General features: G+C 45.9%; 1 protein-coding gene across 2 annotated transcripts; it reads left to right on the top strand.

Moving 5' to 3' along the window:
• Positions 1–2,067: 2,067 nt before the first annotated feature.
• Positions 2,068–16,956, top strand: WHAMM (WASP homolog associated with actin, golgi membranes and microtubules). 2 transcript variants are annotated; one of them, XM_055716412.1, is made up of 10 exons: positions 2,069–2,701; positions 5,967–6,140; positions 7,501–7,651; positions 8,162–8,331; positions 9,026–9,191; positions 10,163–10,350; positions 11,810–11,896; positions 11,981–12,076; positions 12,427–12,898; positions 15,663–16,956. In XM_055716412.1, exons 1-10 carry the CDS (start codon positions 2,162–2,164, stop codon positions 15,947–15,949), a joined length of 2,331 nt encoding a protein of 776 aa, XP_055572387.1. In that variant the 5' UTR covers positions 2,069–2,161; the 3' UTR covers positions 15,950–16,956. The 2 variants fall into 2 exon arrangements, with proteins under 2 accessions (XP_055572388.1, XP_055572387.1); XM_055716413.1 differs by lacking the exons at positions 7,501–7,651; positions 8,162–8,331 and having other exon boundaries at positions 2,068–2,701.
• The last annotated feature ends 9,135 nt before the right edge of the window (positions 16,957–26,091 follow it).

The raw sequence follows: 26,091 nt of genomic DNA, 5'->3' as shown, positions 1-26,091 counted from the left end.
CCACTTTCCTATGGCTGCAGTTGGAAGACTTATTGCCGTAACCCTAGACCACCTCTTCGCTTAGATAGGGACATGCCAGCAATGAGCAATGGAATAAATATAGACATGCCCCAGCTGTCCTTCAGCAGCGTGCTGCTGGAGTGTCACCAGGATGAATGTCACACACTGAGAAAAGGCTCTGAAGGTTGATTCCTGGGTCTGAAAGTACTTGGAACAATTTTAGAGAGCCCTAGCTAAAGGCAGAGGACCCTCTCACTTTTTGAGGTGGTTATTAATTAATAAACTCGGCAGAGTGCAGTTATTGACTCTAGGTGTGATTTCCAAGGCTGTGGTGCTAGGCAGAGTATTGTGTGCAGGATACACAAAACGTGCGTCCTGCGCAAGCTAACTCAAATGGCTGGACGTGTGCTTTTACAGCATTGCTGCACAATTAAATGGAAGTGTCTGTTCTGTTCTTTGCAAATGCTTAATGGTAAAGTCATCTATTAAATGAGCAGAAGCTTTACTACGGGGTTGAGCTGGAATCAAGATCAGATTCTCGAAAAAAATATTAAAACTCAGAAAAAATCATAAATCATAATGTTGCGCACTTATTATACATCTACATACATCCCCACCCTGTACGTGTATGCTCATCCTCTAGAAAGCTAATCATAGTGAAGAAAGCGGCCAATGGCCCAGCTAGGGAGGGTTTTCACGGGAACATATATCCCTTCAGTCTATGCTCAGTAGTGGGTCACCTGATAAATACCAGGCTGTATATTCCCACTGATTACTGCGATTACTGTAGCACCTAAGCTTTATGCATCCACACCTGCGCTTTATGCATCCACTCAAACCCAGGGCTGTCCAGTACAGATAATCTTCTGCTTGTGAACATGCTACTGAGCCAGCCTTGCTGGTAGAGAATTTTAAGCACGTTTGAGGACATTGCATTATATACATCTTGAGCTGAGGGGACTGCGCAAGGGGAAATGTCTATTAGATCTTGACACAGCTCTGCGTTTTCCTCCTTTTCCAATTAACTTGCTGTCATTTCCTCACATTTCTAGCTGCACACTTGCTTGCTGTTTTGGTAAGGCATTACAAGTTAATTACCCATGTAGTCATGATCTCATTATTGCTGACAGTGCCTCTAACATGTGAGATCAGAGCAGAAATGTTTTCACATAAATTATGTAGCTTTTGCTGAAATGTTAACATTTATGCTGTCAGCCAGATTTTACTGATTTTTCAAACAAGAACTTATTTTTGCCCTTATACTGTTAAGCTACACTATCTTGCAGGCCTTAATTGATGAAAAAATTAGTAGTCAGCTTTGCTTGTAGACTAGAATTGTAACATTCTGCTCACCATAAACTGAATGCAGCCTTGTGCCCAAGGCCCGAGAGGTATGTACTGTATAAAACCCCCTTTGCCCTCCGCTCCCCCTCGAGAGGCCCGTGAGGTGGCATTTAAGTGGTATAGTAAGCATAATGCCCTTAGAATGGAGTTTGGTTTGAGGGCAAGCACCATTTTGACTGCACTGCGGCCTGCAGCCACGGCCTCTGGATGTGGGCAGGGCAGGCCCTGGGGCCACCCGCCACCCCCAGGACCCAAACGTGGCGAAGGAACACGGGGTTTGGCTGGCTTCGGGGAAGGGAACAACTTGTGAAACGTGCCCTGACCCATGGCTGGGAGGCAGACGGCTCGCACACGGCAGCTTTCCCTCAGCCAGCGGCCAGGGCTGCCAGCGGCCCCAACCCACGGGCGCAGGAAAATGGCGGCGGCCCCGTCCCTGAGGTAATGCCCCTGCTCCCTCCCGCAGGGCTGTGCCTTGCGCGCCCCGCCCGCCGCTCTGCACGTTGGTAACTGCTTGTCTTACAAAAATCACCACCTGCGGCGCGGCCGGGGACTGTACGCGCCCGTCGCACAGGCCTGCCCTCCCGCCCTCGCCCTTCGTTTACTGTCGTCGCAGCGCGGCGACCGCCGCTCGCCGGCCCCGCCTTGGCTCTGCCCGCCCCGCCCTAGCCCCGCCTCCGGGCGACGCCCGCCAATGGGTCGGCGCGCTGCCCGTGACGCGCCGCGCCGGGCCCGCCCCCTCGGTGGGTGCGCGCGGCGCCTTTAAGGCTCGGCGGTTTCTGTTTTGCTCCGCGGGTCTAGGGGCTGCGCGGCCGCCGCCATGGAGCCGCAGCCCGACAGCCTGGAGGGGTGGGTGGCCGTGCGCGACACCGCCTTCACCGAGCCCCGGCCGCCGCGGCTGCGCTTCCTCGTGGGCTGGAACGGCGTGGAGGCCGCGTTCGCCGTGACCTGCCACGGCCGGGCGGAGGCGGCGGCGCAGGCCCCACAGAGCTGGGCCGGCCTCTTCTCGGCGCCGGCCCTGCGCGGTGTCCACCGGCAGCTGGCGGCCGTCTGCCCGCGGCTGGAGCCCGCCTTCCCCGCGCTGCCGCCCGCCCTGCCCGGCGCCGCTGCCGGCGGCGGGCTGTGGGCCCTGCTGTTCCCCGGCGGCGCGGCGCCGAGCGAGGCCGAGGTGCAGGAGCTGTGCCGGCAGCTGGAGCTCTACCTGGGCTGGGCCCTGGAGCTCTGCGGCGGCCGCGTCGTGCTGGACGCCCTCTTCGCCGCCGACCGCCGCCACGACGACGAGTACTTCGAGAGCCTGCAGGAGCTCCGCGGGAGGGCCCTGCGCGGCCACCTGGCCCGGGCCAAGGAGGCCCTGCGGCGGGTACGGGCCCGGGCGGGGGGCTGAGGGGCCGCGGCTGGGCTGGCCCTGCTGAGGGGCCGGGGGCGCCTCTGGTCTGAGGGGGGCAGCGGCCCGAGGGGCGCCGGTGCTGCACCCCCGCTCTCCCCGCTGGCGGGCCGAGCTCCCCGCGGGGTGGGGGCACCGTCAGCCGGCCGTGCCGCCGCACGGCTCGCCCGTGTGCCCGCCTGGGCCTCGGCGCCTCCTGCCCGCCCGAGGGCTGCGTGCCGGGGCTGGCGGCCTCTGCGAGAGCCTCAGCCCTCGGGCTGGACTCACACCTGGGTAATGCGAGCAAGGGTGGCCGAGTCACTAATGTCACCTTGCTCGTGGTGCTGTGCAGTGTTCGGATTTGTGCTTACACAAAACACTTCTGATTGGGAACTGCCAAGTCAACTCTTGAGTGTCATCGGGTTTTGTGTGTTAAGTGGGGAACACGCTGGTTCCAGGCGGGCGGTCAGCGTAAGGCATTGGGGCACTTGCTTAAGTTCTAAGTGCTCCTACAAAAACACGGCTAAAAATATCCCGTAGTGTTGTGCAGTGGGTGGAATGGTAACCGAAAGGGAGTCATGCGCTGATTTTCTAACCTGTGACGTTCTCAGACTGCTTGTTTGCAGTAATACCTGTAACTGGGAGATTCTCAGTCAGGTTTTTTTATTAAAACCAAACTTAGCCATGGACCTGTGCCAAGTAAGTGTTTTGCAGTCAGTGAAATTGTGGGGTTTTAAGTGTCAAATTCTGGCCTAATTGTATGAACTAATGATGTTAGCTCTTTCTCCCTTTAGTACCAGAAGTTTCTTCTTGCTGTAGACGTGTTCCTGGATTTTTTTTTTCCTCTTGTAGCAAGCATGAATTCAAAGGATGGTATAGAGTAACATGGTTGCAATTAGGATATCAGTATGCTAAAACAAGAATTTCAGATACTTGGAGCTCACCAGTGTGTTGCTGCTGTAATTTTCCTGCAGTATCCATTTGCAGCCTGTTTCCTGGCTCAGTAAGCTGAAAGATATTTTATAAAAATGATCATGCTTTGGAGCATGTTAAGACAGTTGGCCTTAGCCTTTTGTTTCCTAGTTCAGTGTTTAACACCTGTAACGTTACTGTGTCAGAAAGACACTTTTTAAAAAGTCAACTTGAGTTTACATGAACTTCATATACAGCGTTGTATTCAAAAGCTACAGCTTCTGTCACTGGCTATAACAGTTCATGGCCCAGGTAGAAATACATTCTAGCCACCATGTTCTTCTGCAAGCAGCACAAACATGTACAGCTGTGTGGCAGTTCAAGCTTTGGTGGCCAGGTATAACTGGTACCAGATGTGGCTAACCATGCTGTAGAGTGGTGGTGTATTTGCAAGCCCAACAGGGACATAAATTCATTATATTGCAGTCTATACCAAGTTATGCAAGATTCAAGAAATATAACCTACCTCTTCTGGCACTAAACTAGCCTTCAGTATCAGGGCATTCTTCCTCCCTTTTTACATCCATGTTGTTCTCAAATATTTCATCCTCTGGGCCAGGAGATTAATTTGGAAGAATGCAGAAGATACTGGTAAAAGATGGAGGAGGTTGGTATTGCATAAATACTTCTGTGTGTGTGTGTGTTCAAGGGAAAAAAACCTAAGGGCCATACTGTTACAATAGAAGTCAGTTGGGCTAATGATGAACCAGAATTCTATGAAGACTATCAGACTGTGTAAAAGAAAGGATTTTAATTTAAAACAGACAAAATGTTGCCACACTTCCCCTCTCTCCCCTCCCCTCCCAAAAAAAAACCCAAAAACAACCAAAACCAAAAAAACCAGCCCCAAACAAACCCAAAATGCCAAACCCTTGTGGTTAATTGTCTCATGAGTTGATTTCAGATTTTCATTAATGCTTCCCCTTTACTCACTATAAATGTCCTTCAGGAGCAGCATGACCCTCACTAGTTTGAGTGTGGGAACCAGAAAGTGAACCATTGTTTCTATTTGGCTTTGTTAGCAAGGGGGAAAAAAATCAGGCAAACTGCTGCAGGTGGGCCCTAGGACTGTGTCTGAGCTACCACGAGCTCCTGGGGAACTCTAGAGGCTGCAGGACTTCTGGGATTATCAGAAATGCTGCAGTTCAGATTGTCTTGTTCCCCTGTCCTGCCTGTGCCAGGTCTGGAGGCAGGATGGGTGGGAAATGCCTGTGATGCAACTTCTGCAGATTTTCCCTGGCGAAATGCCTCCATGGCTGGAAGCTTTGTTCCTGCTGTTTTACCCAGACTCAGCTGGCAAGAGCAAAGGTGATGGTTTGATTTCAGTGCTTTTCAGCTGCAATGCAATCAAGCTTGTTTCTAATGTTTTTTCTCATTCTAGCACCAAACACCCCCTATTCCCTTCCCTCCTTACAGAGCTGTAGAGCAAACCCTGTCCTGCCAGGACGGTCTGTGTTTCTCAGTGGAATTTAGCTGTGTTCTCTCAGCTGGCTCACTCTGTCCTGGCACATAGTGTGCACCATGGTCTCTGCTAGCTGCTGTCAAAGAAAAATCTTGGAAGCTTTGATTGGTGCCAGTAAACAAATGCAGCTGAGGGGAAGTTTCCAACTTTGTATTTTGTCATAGAAGCCAATAAAGACCTTAAATTAAGGAATAATATATAGGAAGGCGGTTGTTTCATGGAAGAATTACAAGTTACAAAGTGTGTAATATTACTAGAATTGAGATTAGAATAAACTATTATAAATTATACTAACGTTAAAGGAGTTTAACTGCAGGGTATATCAGGAGTAGAAATATGTTTCTGAATTATTATTTTTACATGGCAGTCTGATTTTTCTATGCCTGAAGTCAGAAATTCTGGATCCAGAAACTAATTTCATATTAGTAGGCATTTAGTAATCGTGGAAGCAATGTAAGAGCTAGTTTAAGAGTACTTTACTTGTCCTTCTAGTACACAGAGTTCCCCAGTTTCCCATTTGTGTTTATAAAAAGCAGCCACCAAGTCATCAGCACGGAGCTATTAGAATTTCTGTGATGGAAGCCTTAGGCATTGTACTCCTTGCAGTCTCCCAATGCAATACTCAGCAATTAGTGCTTTTAACAATGTGGTGTCGAAGGTATTTGCAGTTAGAGGGCTGCTGAGCGCCTGGTGTACACCTACTGTGTCGTGGGAAGTCTTGCCTGGTCACTGAATGACAGATGTCGGGTCCTTTCCACCAAAGCTCATCGGCAGTTGGCACACATGAGTGCAAAGCACCTAAGTCTGATTTACCTTTTATCCCACTAGGTTCTTCAGCAGCATAAAAATGCTGACACAATGGTGGCTTTGATGAAGGTTTATGAAGAAGAAGACGAAGTTTATCAGGATTTGGTCACCATGGCAACACAATTCTACCAGTATTTGCTGCAACCCTTCAGAGATATGCGAGAGCTGGCAACACTGTACAAACTGGAAATCCTGGTAGGTCTGCCTTTACCAAGTGAAAGACCAAGTTACATAGTAAGGCATCAGCTGCTCTTGGTGCAGTTAAGACTCGAGTCACTTAACATTCCCTACTTCTGCCTGAAGTACATTGTTTTCCCCCTGCCAAGCCGTGAAATGTGACTGACAGATTGAAAATTAGGGCAGAACCGCTTGGAGGATCTTGGAGTCCATGGTATTGGCTTGAATAGTGCTGCAGGTGTCTTCCCACCAATGTCCCACTTCCTTCTGTTTTGAGGAATTAAAAGGAGCGCATTCCCAGGCTCCACCTCTCTGGGATTTACTCTGGTAGGCTGAATTTACAGAAATCTAAGTAGCCTTCACGATGCCACTTTCAGTGGGATTAGTTGTGGCATTGAGAATGCCATGCCCCAGCAACGCTGGTGTACCAGATCAGCTCTGTTGTGATGGTAGAACAGAAGGCAGAGGAGACCTTACCACGCAAAGCAGTTTTCTATTGATGCTACAACCCGCTAGAAGTACACATTAAAACATGTCAGTTGTCAGTGAGTTCATTTAATGTTATGTGCATCTTAAACTGGAAGCATGTATTAAAGGTTACAATGCCCCTGGAAAAGGCAGTCGTCATCTATTTGGATTTCTCCTTAAATACCCTGTTAAAATGAAAGTGAGCTGTTAATGTTCTTGAAAAAATCAGAACAGTTTTAAGTTTAGACTAAGGTTTTTGGATACTGAAGGTCTAAATCTGTGAAGGTAAAATATATAGTACACTGTACTGACAAAGTGAAAATCAGAATGGATGAAACATGTTTCTGTATTAAAAAAAAACAACAAACACCCTTAAGGGATATTTAGGCTTATTTGAAGTCTAACGCTTTAAAAAAATAATTCAGTACTAGTCTTGTACCCATGTATGTTTTGTGGACTTGAACATACTCTCTTATGTTTCTTTTCTGAATCCTTGTTCCTGTGTGTAGGAACTGCCAAACTGGAGAGCCTGACAGTGCAATGTGCTGTCAACACGTGGGGAAAAATAGAAGAGAACATTGCACATAGAAGAGTGGGTTTGAGTTACTTTTAGTAACAGCTAAAGCCACTTGAGCTGGACATGATTTTAAAAATTATAGTCTAAAAATATTTTAAGAAATAAATTAATCCAAAGTTAAGTGTGGAGTCATGATTGGGAAACAAAGGTTCTGAGTTAGCCTGGAGAATGAGGAACAAGGCAATACATAGGCATGAGTAAGTGATTCACTTTGTGACAGGTGAGGGGAAGGTCACGTTTGCACCGTGCTCTGAAATGTCTCTCAGTATAGCATAATGCAGGCTGCACCACTGTGGTAGCCAGGTGGTAACTGAGAATTCTGTCTCCTCACAGAAATCTTTGCAGTATGATAATTTGGGTCCTAAAAGAGTAGCAGCTTTGCAGAAAGATGCTGAAGAATGGACTAAGCGAGCTGAGAATGCCGTGTGCTCCATTCAGGATATCACTATGAACTACTTTAAGGAAACTGCAAAGGCTCTGGCAGGTAATCGGAATGATTTACGCAAAAGGTTGTGTAAATACTTGACTTGGCAGACTGAGAGCTCTTACCACCTTTGCTGGTCTCTCTGCAGACTCTGTAGTTAGGATGAACGTCCAGATTAAGGAAGAACCATTTTATTCACTTAAGATGTGTATCTTTTAACCAGTTTGGTTTACAACTTGCATTTGGCTTACACAAAAACATTATCAGGGCCTGAAACTTATGGCTGAGAACCTCTGAACAAAAACCGTGCATGCTTTTAACGCTTGATATGCAAGCCTCAAGGATTTCAGCATGTTAACTGAGTAGATTGCTGTGTAACTGTTAAGACATGTTTCCATGGTGCAGTGAAGTGTTTTACTTACGTGTATAAATTATAAATTCAACCTTTTAGTCTTGTAATTTCTAAAGAAGCGTCAGAAATAGTTTAACAACATCAGTATTTTTAGTACTGTGGCTATAGTAGAAACACGTTGCATTTCTCATCTCTTATTGCAACGTTTTAATCTGCAGCAATGCACAAACAGATGGAACAAGACCAGGAAAGATTTGGTAAAGCCACCTGGGCATCAGCTTTGCCACGACTAGAAAACCTGAAATGTATGTTAGCTAAAGAAACCCTTCAGCATCTGAGGGCAAGAGAATTGTGCCTGAAACAGAAGAGAGCTGGCATTCAGAAAACCGTAAGACCTTGCAAAGCCTCCTTTTCTGTCACTGTTTTGTGAAGGGCTGATCGAAACCTGTAGAAGTGGTCATGGGAGTAGACTTTCAAAGTCTTTGGCTATGAAACAGCTTCGGTTTTCAGCAAGATTTTAAGTTGTGGAAAGATAGGTTGTCTCCGGTTCTTAAAGTTGCTTTTGCTCATGTGAGGACACCTAGCAAAGGTTGAGATACATGCTTTTAAGTTCAGGTGTCATGTTCACATTTATGATATTAACCTTTGAAATTGTTAGTTTTAGGGAGATAAAGACCAGATACTATTTTCAGAGGACACTGCACAATAAAGATACTTCTTTAATCTTTTGATATTCTTGATTTGATGCCATCTGACTGCTGCTAGGAGTACCTGATATTTATTTTCCAGTAGTGTACTGCACTATATATAATTGTTTTCAGGAGTGGTATTATTTGTGCAAATTATGATGAAGTTTTTCTTCATAGACTTAAGGTAAAATTCCACTTTAAGTTAATAAGGTGCTCTGCTTTTCTGAGTTTCTGCTCCAAAGCATTTCTGATGTTCTGTTGTTTCCATACCAAAGCACCTAAGCAGCTGCTGGTTAGACCAGGCTCTGTACAGGTATTTGTGCATCCGTGCATGTTCCATGTGTGCATATCTTGTTATTAATGCTTTCTATTTTTTTGTTTGGGGCTACACAGATGGAGAACCTCAGTGAACAAGAAGAGAACTTAACTGTAGTGGAGGAGCTGGAAATACAGTATTATGAAACACAGCTGGAATTATATAATGCACAGCTTGAAGTATTGAAACATGAAGAGATGCTGCTTATTGTACAGTTGGCCACTTTAAGGAGACAGATTAAAGGTAAGAATAAACAAATATTGAAAGGCATCTTCAAAACAGAGGAGTGATATAGCCTGCTCTGTTTTCACTTTTAAAAAAAAAATGGGGGGGGGTGATTATCACTGCTCAGGTCTCAAAAGTAGAAAGTGTCATTGGAAAACATTGATGCCATGGGCCATGGCACCATCTGATATTTTGTCTTCTGACTAATTAGACACTAATTTGATAACACAAGTTTTAAAAGAAAGCCACACTGGTCAGTCATCTTGACTGTAGCTGTGATATGTGCATGCACTGGTTTAGCATATGGAATAACTTACTTTGGCGATACTTACCTGCTCTCATAGTTACAAGATCTATGCATAGAAACTGGGTATCATGACCTGCTGAAATGGGTTCTGAAATTCATCACAAATCTGTTGTAATTTAACATGTAGAAATTAAAAAATACATCCTGTAATGACAAAAAGAGGTGATTATAGCTAGATGGTACTTGAGTACTGCTGTATTCCAGTTTAAGTGTCTCTTCTTAACAAATTTATGACCAAATCAGGCACCAGTCTTGTTTACATTTATTTGTGCTTATGAATTCTCTATTACTGTGTACACCATGAAGTAAACATTACTCATGTTTGTTGCATAATTAAAATCTGGTAAATAGTAAAATGTCACCCAGTGTCGATCAGAACAGTCTTCAATTTTCCAGGAAAACTAGGTGGTGAAGGTAGGAGTTAAAGCACAGAGACACATTTGAAAGAGGAAGCTAAATAACAAATGCTAACAGCCTAAATTTGATCCTGCAAAGCACCCCTGTGAGTAACATGACATGTTTGCATAAGACTTTGAAGGACCAAGCTCAGCTCTGGAGCTTTACACTTTCTAATAACTAACTCGCTGCCTTCAATGGCTTTTAAAATGTCATTAGTTCTTTAAATGTTTAAGTAACTGTGGCAATTTTTGGTTTTTTAAAAAAATGCCAAATGCCTTTTTAGAGAAACAGGATGAAGTTGTTTACTATGATACATGTGAAAATCCTGAGGAGCTCAAGGTCATTGAACAGACAATGGGACAACATTACGCTAACTCGTCAGAAATGACGATGCTGAGGCAGAAGACTAAGCAGTTGGAGACAAAGCGTGGGACTGTCTGTGCGAGGAGAGCCTACCTCAGGAACAAAAAAGTAAATGCAGTCCTGGAGATATGCATTTTCTTTAGCTGATGTCTTGACTCACAAGGGGTGGACAGGAAACAGCTAGGGAAGCTTTGGGTGGAACATACAAGAAGATACGTGACTTGGTACCAAGGTCTCCAAAGAGAAAGAGGGGCAATGTGATTTTAAGCCAGCTTTACGCTCCACTGTGTGGTGCAAGTGCCTCTCTAGCTTATTAAGAGCACAAACTTACATGGGTGACCCAGGAGGTATTCCTCTATCAGCTAAACCTTACCAGAGCACTGCTGTGGCCAGCTGGAGCTTTGCCCTGGTAGCGTTTAACACAGCAGCTGTAGTTCAGGAGGAAACCTGGCCTGCAGTGAAGGAAGCTGCAGGAACAGAACAACCCACACAGTGATACTTTACCTTTGAATGGGAGGGAGGGGGAAATGTAACTCCTGCAATTCTTTCTCCAGCCTTTCAGTTCTGTGCAAAGGGCAGCTTTTTCCTGTTTCCCATTTAGAGCAGAACACTAGGAAGACACAGGTGAGATCAGTTGTCTCTCATGAATCTTCCCAGTGAGCTGAGCTTACCTTACACCTGTACAGTCCTGCTGGGGCAGAGAGCAGAGTTTAAGCTGCAGTCTGTCTGGCCTTTTACCCCTTGCTATCCCGGACAAAATGGGAGCGACATTGGAAATGTTTTGTGAGCTGTTGTTGTCTCTTGCTTGCAACTGCTTCCTCGTCAGACACTTCTTTGCTTCTGATTTCATTCACTTAATTGCTGTTTCTGGGTTATGTAACACTAAAGCCAAATGCCAGGTGATTTGCAAATGCTTACCCAGCCATGTGGATAATTCCCTTCTGTACAGTGACAAATAGCGACTCCCAGTGAAAATATTGAAGCCTGCAGCTTCTCTGTCGCGTTTGCTACTAATAGAAGGTAACCCTGTTAGCATTCATTGTGCTTCTCATGCTTTTGCTTCCCTGACTTTTGTACCTGGGAGCCATGGCAGATGAGGGAAGGAGGGGAAATTAGCCTTGTGTTTTTGTAATGCCCTGCTGGCTTCCCTGTTGCCTTCTTCCTCGTGTCTTTGCACCCCTTCCCTTCAACCAGTACCTGGGTGAAAGTTCTTCAGAGCTTGTTTCTGCCTGGGTTTTTTGATTTGTTTTTTTTTTTCTTTCTTTCTTTCTTCTTTGTTTTTTTGACCTAAGTGTAAGATAGAGTGATTGGTTCAGATCTGGGTATATTTCCTCTGCAGCACGAAAAACCCTACCACTTATTAGGAGAACAAAAGATCCCCTTGGTTTCGTCATGAAGGAGTCCTATGGACTTCACCTTCAGGGTCTCACATCTACCACTAGTTGAGACAGACAAGCACTCGGCCTCGGTCGTGGTTTAGTGGCTTGTACACAGGAGTTAATGGCACAGATGATGCACAATAAATGTGAACTTACCAAGGGTTGCATGAATTTTGCTGTTCTACTAGGATCAATGTGAAGCAAGTCATCGGCAGAGACTGCAACAGGCAGAAGAGAGCAAAAAACGCTTCCAGCAGCATCACAGCGTACAGATAGTGAGTACTGAATAACAGCCTTGGAGAATCTGGCAGCTGCTTGTTTTCACACACTAAGGCTCAGTTACTTGTGTTTTAATACAGAAGAGAGACAAGCAAAAAGAAGAGGAGAAAAAGAAAAAAGCTTGGATAAGCCAGGAACGTCAGAAAACATTGGAAAGGCTGAAAACATTCAGGGAGGCAAGTACTGTGAACTACAGTAGTACTAAATGGTGTGAAAGCATGGTGTCAGAAAGTAGCCATAGCTCATGTGTGAGCATGGTCCAAATTGGAGACAACCATTTGGGTAGTCTAAAATGGGATTGTGTGTAATGAGTCAAGAGGATTGAATCTCTGAAGGATATAGTTTCCAGGTACAAGTGAGGAAATGGCTTTGAAAGAAATACCTTGGTATTCATTTAAATCTGTTCAGGGTTGAATTTTCTGCTTCAATGGGTGGGTGGGACTCTGTGGCTTTTTGTCTCTTTGGGGTTGATATTTTGGCCAGTCCAATGGAGGTGTGACCTCCTGCCTTCTGATTTGTTTTTCAGAAGCATCCAGCTCACGTTGTTCTGAAAACGTCTCATCCCCAGCCTCTCAGCCCCAAGTTGCCACGAAGCATCACTCAGCAGGCAGCAGTCCTGCCCCCTCCACCTTTGTCGAGAGCAAGGGCAGCTCCAGAGCAGCCAAAGAGCATACTGCTAGTAGAAGCCAAAGAATCAAAAGCTTCACATCAGAATACCCCAGCAGATATCCCTGTTGAGATTTTTGTTACTGATGGTGACACACAGCAACAAAAGCACAGCGTGGAATCGATGGTCTCTCCATCCTTGCCACCACCACCGCCTCCTCCACCCCCTCCTCCTTTACCCCCTCCTCCCCCACCTCCTCCCTTACCTCTCCAGTTAAAGACACCATCAGCAACAGAGGATAAGCCACTTCCCCTTAGCTGTGATAGCCCCACAGAAAGTCCTGCACTGCACAAACAGGATGACTCATCCAGGTCTATAAATAATTACATAGGTAAGAAGGCTTACATCGACTGGTGTTTTTTTCTTAATTTCCTGTATTTTTCTGTTCTCCCTTCTCCTGGTTCTGGACAGGAATAGTGCAGTGTGCAGTCTTGCTCAAGAGAATGAAGCTTTTGGAAAGCTTATTCTAAGAAACCTCATAAAATAACCCCGGCCATAGCTTGGGATGTTAAATGAGTAACAATGATTTGTGTATCCTGTCTGATATACTTCACGTGGTCCTGATTCTTGGGTTGTATGACTCGGTGGTTTTTGGGAAGTGCTATCAGATGGGACAGGTCAATCTTTTAAGACATCTGAACTTGAATCTCTGCTGGAATTGTACGTTTAGTAAATACAGCCTTACAAGTTAGTTTAAACCGTCCTTAGTCACAGCGCTACTAGTTCTGTGGAGGTCTTAATTCAGGACCTGCATTTCTCATGGCAGTGAAGATCCCACTGTTGTAATAGGTAGGAAAGTGTCAGAAGAAATTCCAAGGAGAGGGTGTTTATTCATGTTGTTAGGTGAGAAGCAACTTTTACTGCCAGGTTTGTTCTTGGCACAATTTTGTGACTTTTGAACCAAATGTGGTATTTAGATGGAGGAATAATCACCTGTCCAGTCAGAAGACCACCGTGGGTAAATTTGTAGTTGTATTAAGGCTACGCTGCAGTGTTTATGATTTATGTACTACAGAGCCGGCAGTTGGGCTGCTTGCATTTGTAAGGTACGCACAGCCTGTGTCCACTTACAGTTTGCTTGGTTTCTAAATAAAGGTTTCTTAAGAGAATTTGTGCCGAATTCAACCAGGATTTGAAAGGCAGATGGATAGCTTTGGCCTACTAACATTCCTAGGGCAAAAATTCTGCTCTCTTAAACCGCTGCTTTGTTAGCAATATCATGCAGGTATAATTCAAGGCTGAATTCAGCAACTGAAACAGTAGTTTGGATGAGAATAGAGCTCAGCAGCCTCCCAAGGCTGCGTTGGTCACATCCTGCTATTTGTATCTCTAAAGCAAGCAGGTTTTTTAACTACGTCAGGGAGACTGACCAAAGTTGGACGGCAGCAGTTTTTTATTGTCATTTTTCATAGTGGAGCTTAGGCTGGAATGAAGTACGTCTTTAAATGTGGTACATTACTATTCACAATAAATCTAAGCAGCCTTTGTATCCTCTCGGTTAAGAGGCAAACCACAAGCAGGAATACCAAGGGAAGTTCAGCATTTTCAGTTTTTCCAAGGTGTGGGGAAGTACAAGCAGCTGAAGGGCTGAGACACAGTCAAGTTACCATGAGAAACTACTATGCATCCAGTGGATCAGCATGCGGACTTCAGTCTGGGAGGTCTGTGGGATAACTCTACCACAGATACTCTTAAGAAGTATCTGTGATTTGCAACAAGAGTTGTCCACAGGGTAGTCTGACTGCTGCTGGTACAGCCTTGCTAGTAGCTAATATCTACTACCATTCACAGCCTAATACTGATGCACTTTCATTATTTTGGGATAAGAAAAATATTTTTTTTTTTATTGGAGAGATCTAGTTGGCTGCTTACACCTATTTCATGAAGAAAACCAGCATGTTAGTTGCTGTAATATTAGTTGATAAAATACTGCCACAGGAACTTGAAACAGCTTCATAAACAGGTTGGTTTTAGTTACAGACAGACTACTCATGTCTTTTTACATGAAAAGCCAGGAGAGGTTCATATTCTGGTGTTGAAAATATTCTCTGTAATGGATTAACGTAGTTTCCAGGAGAACTTGTTTTATAATTTGTTAGTCTGACTAGTCTTTTACCAGGCAGTCCATTTGATTAATAAACTTAAGACTTTCTTGCTTGAAGGCTTTCTAAGATGACTTGGTGGATCTTTGCTTGGTCCTTTCCTGGCATCTCTGTCTCTGAAGGTACCACAGGATTGAGCAGAATGCTACATTTTAAGTGCTTCATGTTAACCAGGTAACATTATGTGCACTGCACGTGGCAAAAATACTTGCAGCTGTGAGGTACAGATGGTCTGGACCTGTGGCTGTAGGAATCAACTGCTGTCCGGGGAAATGCCTCTCTGTCTCACAGCCTGAAACAAGCAACAAAGAATCCTGCAGAAGGAGTAAAAAGCAAATAACAGTGTGTATCAAGAGAACTAGTGGAACCTCTCTGTGTGGTGTCCTTTATGATCTGAAGTTCAGAAACATATGCCTGAGATTTAAATCATGTTGTAAAATGGGAATTATTTTTTAAGTCCATACAGAAAAGAGCTGCCTGCCTACCTGCTTAGGGCCTGATCTGGCTCCCACTGACTTCAGTGGTGCAGTTTCAAGCCCTTTCTACTCAAATCCTTTCATTTCTCTCTTGGCTGAGCAAAAATGCAATTGACAGTCTCAGCAGGCATCTGAGCAAGCTAGGAGGAATGGTAGATTGTTTCTAATACAGAATACAAGAGATTTTTTGGTTCAGTGAATTTTTTTTGAAAGCCCATAAAGTTGTAATGAAGAAGCAGCATCCTCTGCGTGTAATGTCTTAGAGCACAACCTCGTATAGTGTTGAAGAGGTGTTGGATTCTCAGTTCAAGACACAGAAGTTATAACTGCTTTTTAGAAGCAGTTCCAGAGCCTGGTGTTGCAGAAGCTTGAAAGAGTCTGTGCCAGAACAGACCATCCTTTTTCTTGTTCAGGGTTCTTCCTTTCATCTTTGCTAGACACTTTGCCTAGGGTTTTATACCTCTAAGGGTGGTTGTGGTGTTCTTTCTTCTGGTAACAGTAGATTTATCTGTTGCAGGTTCCATGGATGAGGTTTTGGCTTCTCTAAAACGCAGTGAAGTTCATCTTCGCAAAGTGGAACAGCCAAATCCATATGCCTCTGTAAAAGACAACATCCTCTCTGCCATAAGGCAAGGAGTTAAACTAAGAAAAGTGAATCGAGATACTGAGAAAGATGTCAGTAAAGGATCCACTAATGAGCTGGAGAGAAGCATTAAGGCAGTCATCCAGAGAATTAAGAAAGTGTCTGCTGATTCTGAAGAGGAGGAGAACAATGATCAGAATAACGGAGAATGGGACAGCTAACCAATTCAGAGTAACAGACTTACTGACTCAAACAGACTGTGTGTCTCATTTTGCACGTTGAAGACTGTCCCTTTCAAAATGAAGGAACAGTGTGATTGTGTGTTCACATAGTCCAAAATGTCTTGTGAAGTAAAAGAATCCTGTTGATTTTCTGTAGGAGCTGCAGATTCTTACTGTTGCATAAGAAATCATATTCCAAATTATGCTTTTATTAATAAGGTATTTCTGGCTCAACCATGCAGAGTTTTCACCACATCTGAAGACAGCTAAAATGCTGGATTGAAACGGACATTATAGGTTGTTACTACACAGTAAGTAATGCTATCACAACAAAGTTTAAGGAGTGAAAAACTAACTGAAAATCTGTTTTGTCAGATAAAAGCAGAACCAAATCCATGGTGATAGAGGCAGACCAGAAAATTTTGCATAATCTGGAATGTCTCATTCCTACCTCCATTGTCCAGAAAATTCTTCAATGCTTTGCTTGTCTGATACAGCTTGCTCTTAAATACCTATGTGGGTACCTCCATATATCATTATCTTACGAAGTGTGCACTTATGAATGGGTTTCATAACGTTGATTGGGGAAATTAGGATCAAGTTTGAAGTAAGCACTGCAGTAGTAATTACCAAAAAGTTTACTTTTTAGCTGGAAGCTTAAATATAAAGAATTTTTAGATGCTAAATGTTTTTCATACATTTACTATGAACTTGGTATGAAAGAAAGAGCCAAAATATTTTATGTTTTTTTCTGGGATCTAGCCCTGTAGTACAGAGCTGCTTTTTCCACTGAGAACATCAATACATGTTTTTTAGCTTTTAAGTTACCCGATAGCCTTATAAATGGCAGATATTTGCATTGTGCCTGGAACCTGACTATTTAAAAATTCAGCTATATTCGATTTAGAGACACTTTCTATTTTGGGTAGATAGTGACAAAAATCATTCAAAGTTTCTTTTGGAGTTTATACTGACCCTTAATAAAAATGCATCCTGACAGAAGTGTATTCAGTGTGCTGTCGTTTTAGGGTACTGCTGTGAAGTAAGCATTACACCGTGGTACTATGGGGTTTTTTTATATCTGGTGACAGCCATGCAGCAACTGTGCTCTCTCACTAATGGCATATGTAAATGCCCTTATTTTCTCAAATATTTATGAATTGTAATTTGGTAACAAAATTGCAAATATGGTGCTTTAATTCCCTGTTTTACTATAGCGTAGCAGAACTGTTTAATCAGCACAGTAGATATATATGCAATGGGCTTTATGTGAGAAGCAGAAGCAGCAGCTGGGGGTTCATTTTTTACTGTTTCAGCACCTACTGCTATCTGGAAGTCAGAAAAAACTGCCTTTTTTTTTTTTTTGGTTCACTGCCATCAAACCAAGTGGAGACAACAGCAGCAGCACAGGTCAGTTCTTACTCAACACTTCCAACGTGATGCCTGCGGAGGGGAGCTGGTGGGCACGGTGCCACGTGCACCCACACCACCCTGCCCCGAGCCCGGCCTGGGTGCAGGGGCCGTGATGCACTGGGGGGCAGTGGCAGGTTTCTTGCACATTCAGCCTTCAGCACCCCAAATGCTGAATGCTGCCCATAGGCTGGAACTGAAGACAAAATCTGGTCCTTCGAGAGTGGTGATCCCTTCCCCAAGGACCTCCTGGGCAGAGGAGGTGCTCGGTGGGCGGTGAGGAGAGCGGAGGGGGCTGGTGCTGGGGTAAGCTGTGCTCTCGCCTGCCGTGCCCTTTAGCAGTGCGGTTATTTAAAGCCGAGCAAAGGGCACGGGGGCTCGGCTGCCTTTCCTGGTGCCTCCTGCCAAATGGCGCTTCGGAGTCCAGGGCAGAGCCCTTTGCTGTTTCATCACTGTGGTTGCGTTCTCAGCTACAGCGCTAGGAAGTTAAATCCAGCAGTTTGAAGTACGCAGAGAATGTGACTTGCAATTTCTCCCACAAATCTTACTGCTTTTGTGTGTTTAACAACAGCAATTTTACTCACGAGAGGCCGAGTAACAGCAACACTGGACAGTGATTTCACCTACCTGGAGTTTTCTTTTGCAGCTGTGCCTGAAGCTCAGCTGGGGTCTCATCTCAGGTGTTAACAGAGCTCCACATCCCAGGCTGAAAAACGTCCTTACCAGCTTGCCCAGACCCCAGCTGAACCCACCTGATTTTGGAAGCCTGCTTCATTGCTACAGCCTACATGCCTGCTCTGTGGAAAATGTGCTGCAGTGATTTTCTGGTTGGTGTGGAATATTTCACCTCTCTGATATCCTCATCACCTGGTTCGCTACCGAAACGGAAAGGCTGCTGCTCAGCAGAGATGTGCCCTCGTGGGAACAGGGCTCCCGGGATGCAGGGCAGCCCCTGCAGTGCCTGGAGCCAGTGGCAGCATCCTGGCTGTGCCCCCGGCTGCAGCACCTGGCAAGAGGCAGCCGCTGGAGCACCAGCGCTCCTGGACATCGGAAACATGACCAGGGAAAACATCAGAAGCGCTGGCATTAACCTAAAGAAGAGAAAATGAAAGAGCAGGTTTCAAATACACAGGAGGCTGCTGCAAAGAGGAGGGGAGTAATTTGTTCTGCATGTTCACAGGGAGACGAGCGGCTTAAATTATAGCAGGAAGGATTCAGGGTCATGGTAGGAAAACCTTTCTAATGAACAGTGAGAGCAGAGAGGTGCAGGGACAGGTTGCCTGGAAGGTGGCGGAATTGCTGTCACTGGAAATCTTTAAAAGCAGGTGAGACAGCCCCCCAAGGTGCTGCTGGCGTGGCTGGCACGCTGTGCTGCGGCAGGGAGAGGTTTACAGGCGAGCTGCTCACTGTACTGCCTTGGGGCTCGCTTTGCTCTGCAGGGGAAGCCACAGCTCCTTTTCTGAGAGAGGCCCAAATATAAGACGACTAAAAACCCCCTTACTGAATCACCCTCAGATCTTTCTTCTGGCTGTCCATGACCATGACCTGCCCTGTGCTGCTGGCTCTGGGCTGCGGAGGGAACTGGGGTAGGGAATGGCCCTGGTGCCCCCCGGCTGATTTACCCCAGGCTGATGGGGCACCAAGAGATACCGCCTGCAAGTGTCAGAGGGGAGATGCCTTAATCTGGGTTTGAGCTCAGGTGCCCTCCCGCCTCTGCACGCCCCAGCAGGTTCGGTGCAGCTGCTGGTGCCACGCGCTTGCAGCAGCGTGCAAAGGCTGATGGACAAAACAGGATAAACTGGAGCAGCGGGTTGGTTCTGTGATGACCAGCTCTACTAGACTGGATTAATATTAACCTGCAAAACTGCTGTGACAGCTTTTAGACTATAATACCCTTCTTAAAGTATCTCACCCTAGATTAGTAAATGAATGCCTCGGTGGGAATAGTCTGCCCTGACTGTCCAGCTGCAGAAATTGATTTATTTAAGCTGAAAAAAATGCAGTTGTCTGGCTTTAAAGAGTTAATAATGCATGGATTTGCTGGAAAGCCCAGTTATGAGGTAAAGAGACCAATTTCTATAAATCAGTATCACTGTGGCTTGTGATCTCCAGCTATATTGTGGGCAGTCCAGACAGCAGCTGCCGGTATTTTTAGGGAGGTTTAAAGTTAATGTATTCAAAGACTGCTGGGTCTGACTAAAAGAATTTTGCTTTGAAATCCTGGCGCTTTGATCCCAGCAAGAGAGGAGCCGCGGCAGTGATACTGGTGTGTGGAAGTGCTGTGGCTGCAGCTGGCAATGCCAGTGTAGCTATGGGTCTGCCAGCATTCCTGGTGATGTGCTGCTGGTCGGGACTTGGGAAGCTCCTCCACAACTGACCCCCCAGCTCAGCACACGGGGCTGACTCACGTGCTGGATACCCGCCTTTTTTTTTCCTGCAAAATGGTATTGAATCAAGCAAATCAAGTCTGAGTGTGAGCACCCTGCAGTGATCCTGACTGATCTTACAGGAGCTTGAGGAAGTATGTCGCTTTGCTTGGGCACATTGAGAGCCTCTTTGGATTAATTTAATGCTGTTTGGAAATTGATGCTGATTTATATAACGTGCTTGCACAAAGATATCCTCCCCTCCCCTACAAGCTTCTCAGCAGCAGGCAACAACTCACCCCATCAGCAGGTTGTGGAGTTACTGCTGTTTTGCACAAGGGAAAAGGTTGCCTGGTCCTCACCACCAGTGCATAGGAATTGCAGGGATTTCTAGCTAGAGCGAGCTATAAACATACTGTGAAAGTACTTCACCTAATGTCAGATTGTGTTAAAAACTCCAAAGCCTATTGCCATCGAAAACTCTTGCTCATCCTTCTCCCTGGCTGTTTTCTGTGATGCACGTTTGCAAGAGGCTGGTGTGCTGTGTGAGCCACGCTGTGCCTGAATGCTACAGGCATCTGCTTTTCTCTGCCTTCCCGTTTAACCAGAGAAGAAAATTCCACTAAATTTCTAGTTTTAGCAAAAAGGTCTTATAGGACCTTTCCTCCCCTCCCGCTCACAGAGGAGCCAGCCCAGGCTCTCTTGCGCAGGTGAGGTGAAGAGCACCCATGGGAGCAGGCTGAACACCCAGCAGTGCCACGGCCACCGTGCAGCCACCACCAGCCTCCTGCCACCCATCGTGCCCCAGAAGCCACCTGTGTGACTATGGGGACTATTGAACATGGCTGTGCTTGAAGCGGTGCCCGGGAAGGTTTGCAGGGCAGACCCACAATCTGTCCTTCCATCACTTCCATCCCCTTTTAGCTCTTAAGAGATGCACAGATACACCAAGCTACCAGGAGCAAGAGGGACAAAGAGGATCTGTGCCAAGGCATTCGTTAGGACTAACAAAAAGCTGGGAAATGGTTCCTTTTTTCAGTCCTCCTCTACAAAGAAGTTTGTAGATAAGAGTGTGCACCCTTTGAAGAAAATGAGATGTAGGGCTACGCATCCCCTCGTGTGAAAAGCGTGGGTTTAATTCCAGAACTTCCTGTTTGCATCTGAGCACACATCTGCACACTCCATGCCATAATAATGGGATATTGGTAGGAAAGAGGGACATGGTTTCAATTAAATCCATGGCAATGACGAAAGGTGAATGGCATTGAAGGCATCTTTTAATAAATGCCACAGCAAACCTTGGCAGCAAAAGCAGCTCAGAACAATATGTGAACAAATCCCTGGGGGAAACAGACACTCAAAACTGCCCCAGAACACAGCATTTTTTTCCTGGTGAAAAGGTATGTGATTTTCATTCTCAGCATGTCATGCTAAGCTGGAAGCAAGAAGCAGCACAATTAAATCTGCTCAGGTAGCAGTGACATTAACAGCTCAGCTGCTTGTGAAAATGCTTTGTAAAACAAGCCGTCTTTAGCAAGCCATTGCTGTTGCGGTGAGCTACAGACTGCTCAGAAAACATATTTAGCAAAACTATAGTTGCTTGTTTTCCAGTAGGTCCCCTCTCCTGCCCCAGCTCCCCAGCAAGGCACTGAGGAGCAGGGTGCAAAGCAGCCTCGCTGGGCAGCTGGCTGCAGCTAAGCGGGGCCGTGGGGCTGCGGCTCGGGGGCAGCCCTGGACAAGGGTGTCCCAACAGAAAGGGGGCACAGGCACCCCCTGACCCGCAGCACCAACTGCGCTGCCCTGCTAGAAGCCAAGGGGCCAGCAGCCCAGGGAAATGCAGGACATGGCCCACAGGGAGGCTGGGTTTGCCCCCGCTTCAAAGAATCGGTTAATCGCTCCCAGTGTCATAAAGACATTTAGAGCTGTCTATCCCAAGGCAATAGTCTAAATGCCACCCCATGGGTGCCTTTGCACAACCGAAAGGTATTTTTCTCTGAGATCCAGCAGCAGCCTCTGCTCCACCCCCGGGTTCCATCCTCTTCTCACCAGGAAACGGTTGGAAGACGCCAGCAGCGCGCGATCTACGCATCTCGGCACGGTGGCAGTGGGCACTGCAGACGCTGGGGGTGAGGAAATGAATGTGTCCCACTCCCGGAGACATGCTGAAATCACTATTCACGAGCAAGTGAGTCACTGCCCTTCCCACAGTCTCTTCCAGTGAAGCAGAGTTGACAGTGAAACAGGATCAAGCGCCTACGCTTCCTGCAGCCTACATGGAGAGCCCTGCTCCGTCTCCTCTCTCCCCAGCCGGCAGGCCCGCTGCTTTGGAAGAGAAGTACTGAAAAGTGTGTGCATGAGCATATAGGCACACAGGGTGGTGAAGCAGAAGTGCATCTTGTCCGCTATGCCCAAAGGAGCACTTTGCATGTGGAAATGCTCCGGGAAGCATCTGCTGCTGGGAAAAGAACTGCACGCCAGGGAGATGCAGCCTGCGTGCGCCGCTCCTGTTCCCTCGAGCATTGCCCACCGGTGAGTGGTGCTGCCTGCTCCCTGAGGGCAGGGTCTCCCCATGCCGTAGCCGGTGGCAGAAATGGGGCTGGCTCTGTGGGCCAGCCTCCATCCCTGCGGGATGACTGCCAGCATCCCCATGGTGATGTGAATGGCAGCCTACAGGCATCGTTATAACTGTAATTAGCTTTAAATTAGGCAAGGAGACATCTGGGCCAGAGGTGAAGCAGGCATCTAGAGACAGGCCGCGTTTTCCCTCAACACAGCTCTGCTGAGCCTGCCAGGCTCCGCTGCAGTCACCTGGCATGACCCAAAGGAGGCTTCAGGATGGAGCATGCAGGTACTACTCCATGTTTTCCACAAAATGAGCTGGTCTGCAAGACAAGGGGAGCCTGAATTAACGTGCTGAAACACTGTGCTTCTCGGTCCCCGTTTGCCCATCCCCAGCAGTGCTAGTGTTGGCTTTTAGATGTGTTTATCACGTGCAGAAACAAGGAGTTGTACATCAGTAATCCAGCGATGTCTTTACATTTCTTTTCCAGAGGAGCCAACTATGATCAGCAATGTTGGTTTATCCAGAAAGAATAAAAAACCCCAAATCCATTACAACAACCATATCTGAAGAAAATTGTCCAGAGTTTGTCAAAAACCTCTGCAAGCCAGAGGTTTCACCTCCTATTTCCAGTACTCAGCTAGGAGAGAGAAAAGCAGGGCAGCTGGAGCTGTGGGTTAGCAGGGGATGCTGCACCTTACCTTAGGGAGAGACCAGGACACAGGACCCTGGTCATCTTCTATCTGAACCAACAAGGCACACAACATGTTAAACCCAATGATTTAGAAGAGCTAGGCTGCAGTGTGATGCATGTGTGCCTCTTGGGTTTTTTGTTTTTTTTGTTTGTTTTTTTTTAAGCAGCATTTCTGTGTCTCTCATTCTGGTCCTAAAGCTGTTTCCCTCCCACTGGAATGACTGTGCTGCTGACCATGGGACCTCCACAGCACACCGTAAGTGGAAAGTGAATCACTGCTGTTTCTCAGGTTTCAGAGACAGGAATTATCTTTATAAATGCACCTGACACTGCTGTAGATAAGCAGCACATTGTCTTTATTGAAAGACATAAATACTTCATTTCTTTCCTGGGTTCTTTGTTCCTCAGGGAACGTTGGGATCCTGTTCTGTATCATTCACATCCAGGCTAATGAACAGTACAAACCTGCATCCAGAGAAAAATGAAAGCCATGGCTAATGGTAGTGACAGAATAAATGGCAAAAGCCTAAAAGTAAATAGCTTTGAAAGCAGATACATTTCAGTGTGACATGATAGTGCCAAAAAAAAAAAAAAAAGAAAAAGAAAAAAAAAAAAGAAAAAAAAAGCTTGCCTGTGCTGGTATTATTTATAATTCCCTGAACGTTTAAATTCCCTCCAGCCACTATACATTAAGCACAATCCAGGGCATATGCAACAAATCATAGTCAATGATGGAAAGTTGGGAGAAAAGCAAGAGGTCAATCTCTCTTGATCACAGCAGCCACAGATCTCTTTTTCATAGACTGCCAGTACTAATGAATGAAGAGGACATGAAAGGAAAACAAAAATACTCAAATCAACGTGCTTCATGTACCAATAGATGTATCTGCTCATATATTTGACTAATTAAATGCAAACCCTTGCCAGTAACTGTTGTTTGGGGTATTTAAGCCCTCACTCAGACTGCAACATCCAGTCATGTGTGGTCACATGGTCCCAGAAAACTGCATGGGCTTTAACTCCAGGATCCAGGATGCAAACCACTGCCACGTAGCAACCCATGGATACACGTGCTTATGAAGAGATGCAGTTGATGGTGGGGAACAGCAGGTCCCCAAAGCTGTGCGAGTGCAGGATCGATTCAGTAAAATCTGACTGCTGTGCCTGCACACTTGGGGCACCAGCCTTAAAGCCAGAAGCACCCCATATTGGTGCACAAAAATGTATTATTTTGAACCCAAATTAAAGTCTGTAGTTTTCCATCTAGAACTCATTTCATTTCAGACAGTGCTTTTGAGAAGGTCTAACAGTTCTGAAAAGTTACTGAAATATATTGAATTGCCAAGGAAAGTGTTAAGACCCAAAGGGAATTTCATAGCGCAGAGATCCATCTTCTTGAAAAATGCGCAGGCAGAGGTCAGAGTTAAGTACCACTCGGCTGTGATGATCTGTCAAACGCTCCCAGCAATGCATTATTGCAGTAAGATGGGAGATGTTTGCCTTACAAAGGTTAGCCCAGCTTTTAAAATTCACTAGGTCTGAGATCCTCACAGCCTGGGACAGCTCCATGGAGGCACCACACTGACGGGTGTTAAACGGTAAAATGGAAACTCGTGTTGCAGGTCACTGGCGCAGCCCTTGCAGAGCTGCTGTATGAGCCTTTGGATGGCCGGTTTTCGCATTGCTTGCTGAAATCAAACCTGGCAGGGTATTTTATTCCCACTTTCGAAGAATGGTTGGACTTTGGTCCAGTTGGTCCCATGGCTGAAGCATGGCAGCACCACCACTACAGCCACTACAGGGCTGAGCTACATTCGTTGCCCGGCTTTTACTTTTTCTATTTTTATTTTTTTTTCCATTTTACTTTACTGATGCTGCTGTATTTTTGTATCTAACATATACATTTCATTTCACAGGAGAAGGTTAGCCCATTAAATATTAGGCTCACTGATGCTGCTCTTCTGCTTTGGTTGGCAATGCTGATTATGTAAAGGATATTTAAAGTTGTAAATTATTTAAATTATTTACAAGCTTTTGGATACTTTTTACAAGATAAAAAGAAATACAAGATGAAAAGAAATAGAAGAAAATGCATACACGTTTCTGTATGTATCAGTGGATTTGTGCATAAATGCTCAAGTCTTTTAGGAAGTGGGGAGACAGCTGAGTAATGTATAATTAACACATCCTTTTTTCTTCCCTTGTTGGTGCAGACATGCCTTTAGATGAAAAGTGTGGAATATTAAAAGCATGTGGAGTGCGTGGGACAGAAAAATATTGAATTTTATGTAATTTCAGCCCCGTCACCAGTTACATGTGTTACAGAGGGAGCAAGCCTGTTCCTCCTCAGGGATCTCAGCCACTATAATGCTTCCATACAGGTCTCCCCCCATGGTGGCACGGCGGGATTTTTCCTCCAAAAGGAAGGAAATTAGGGCCCAGCTGCTTCTGTGCTGTTGAAGGAATATGAGCTAAGCAAAAGGAGAACTTAGAGAGTCATTCATCCATTTAGGTGTCAAACGTTGAACTTATGAAACCCATCTCACTTTAGCACCTATTTTCATCATACACCCCAAGGTCACACATTGCAGCTCAGTACCACACAGGCAGGTAAAATGCTATTTAGTGGGCAACTGCCAAGGCACAACCCCCCTGAGGAGGCTCCCCGAGCTTTCCGATACACATCCCATTGAACATGAAAACGAAGGGATGTCACAGACAGGCAGCAGCAGATTTCCCTGCTGGTAGCAGTGTGGCTCCGGGACCAGGCTGTTTCTTTGGGAAACGCTGGTCACCTGCCTTACGAACAGCCAGCGAGGCACAGCCCTTCCCACGGAGCAGTGGCTTTCTCCTTGCTAAAAATATTTCCTGGACTGAATAAGGCCATGAGCCTACAGAAGTGTCAAAGTGCTTGTACCGAGCAGGTACCTCCCCACGCTCACTGATAAATGGAAATCCAGACTGCAGGACCGCCAGCTCAGGAGGCTTGGTTCTGGTAACTGTAAGCGATGGGATGTACACACAGGTACTTCTATTATACTATGCTTTGTAATTATACCAATCCAAATAGATAAACGCTTTTTTTTTGCTGAGAATTAGAGGCCGTCACTTC

This window comes from Falco cherrug, chromosome 7 (assembly GCF_023634085.1).
Source record: "Falco cherrug isolate bFalChe1 chromosome 7, bFalChe1.pri, whole genome shotgun sequence".
In the NCBI taxonomy this organism is placed as follows: Eukaryota; Metazoa; Chordata; class Aves; order Falconiformes; family Falconidae; genus Falco; species Falco cherrug.
The sequence above is the reverse complement of the archived record's forward strand: the minus strand, read 5'-3'. Positions and strand labels throughout refer to the sequence as shown.

Bases quoted from the DNA above. Each gene is read 5' to 3' on its own strand.
- WHAMM (XM_055716412.1), top strand. From the start codon at position 2,162: ATGGAGCCGCAGCCCGACAGCCTGGAGGGGTGGGTGGCCGTGCGCGAC. The intron at 2,702-5,966 runs GTACGGGCCCGG...TTATCCCACTAG, and splicing joins CCAAGGAGGCCCTGCGGCGG to GTTCTTCAGCAGCATAAAAA. The intron at 10,351-11,809 runs GTAAATGCAGTC...CTGTTCTACTAG, and splicing joins CCTACCTCAGGAACAAAAAA to GATCAATGTGAAGCAAGTCA.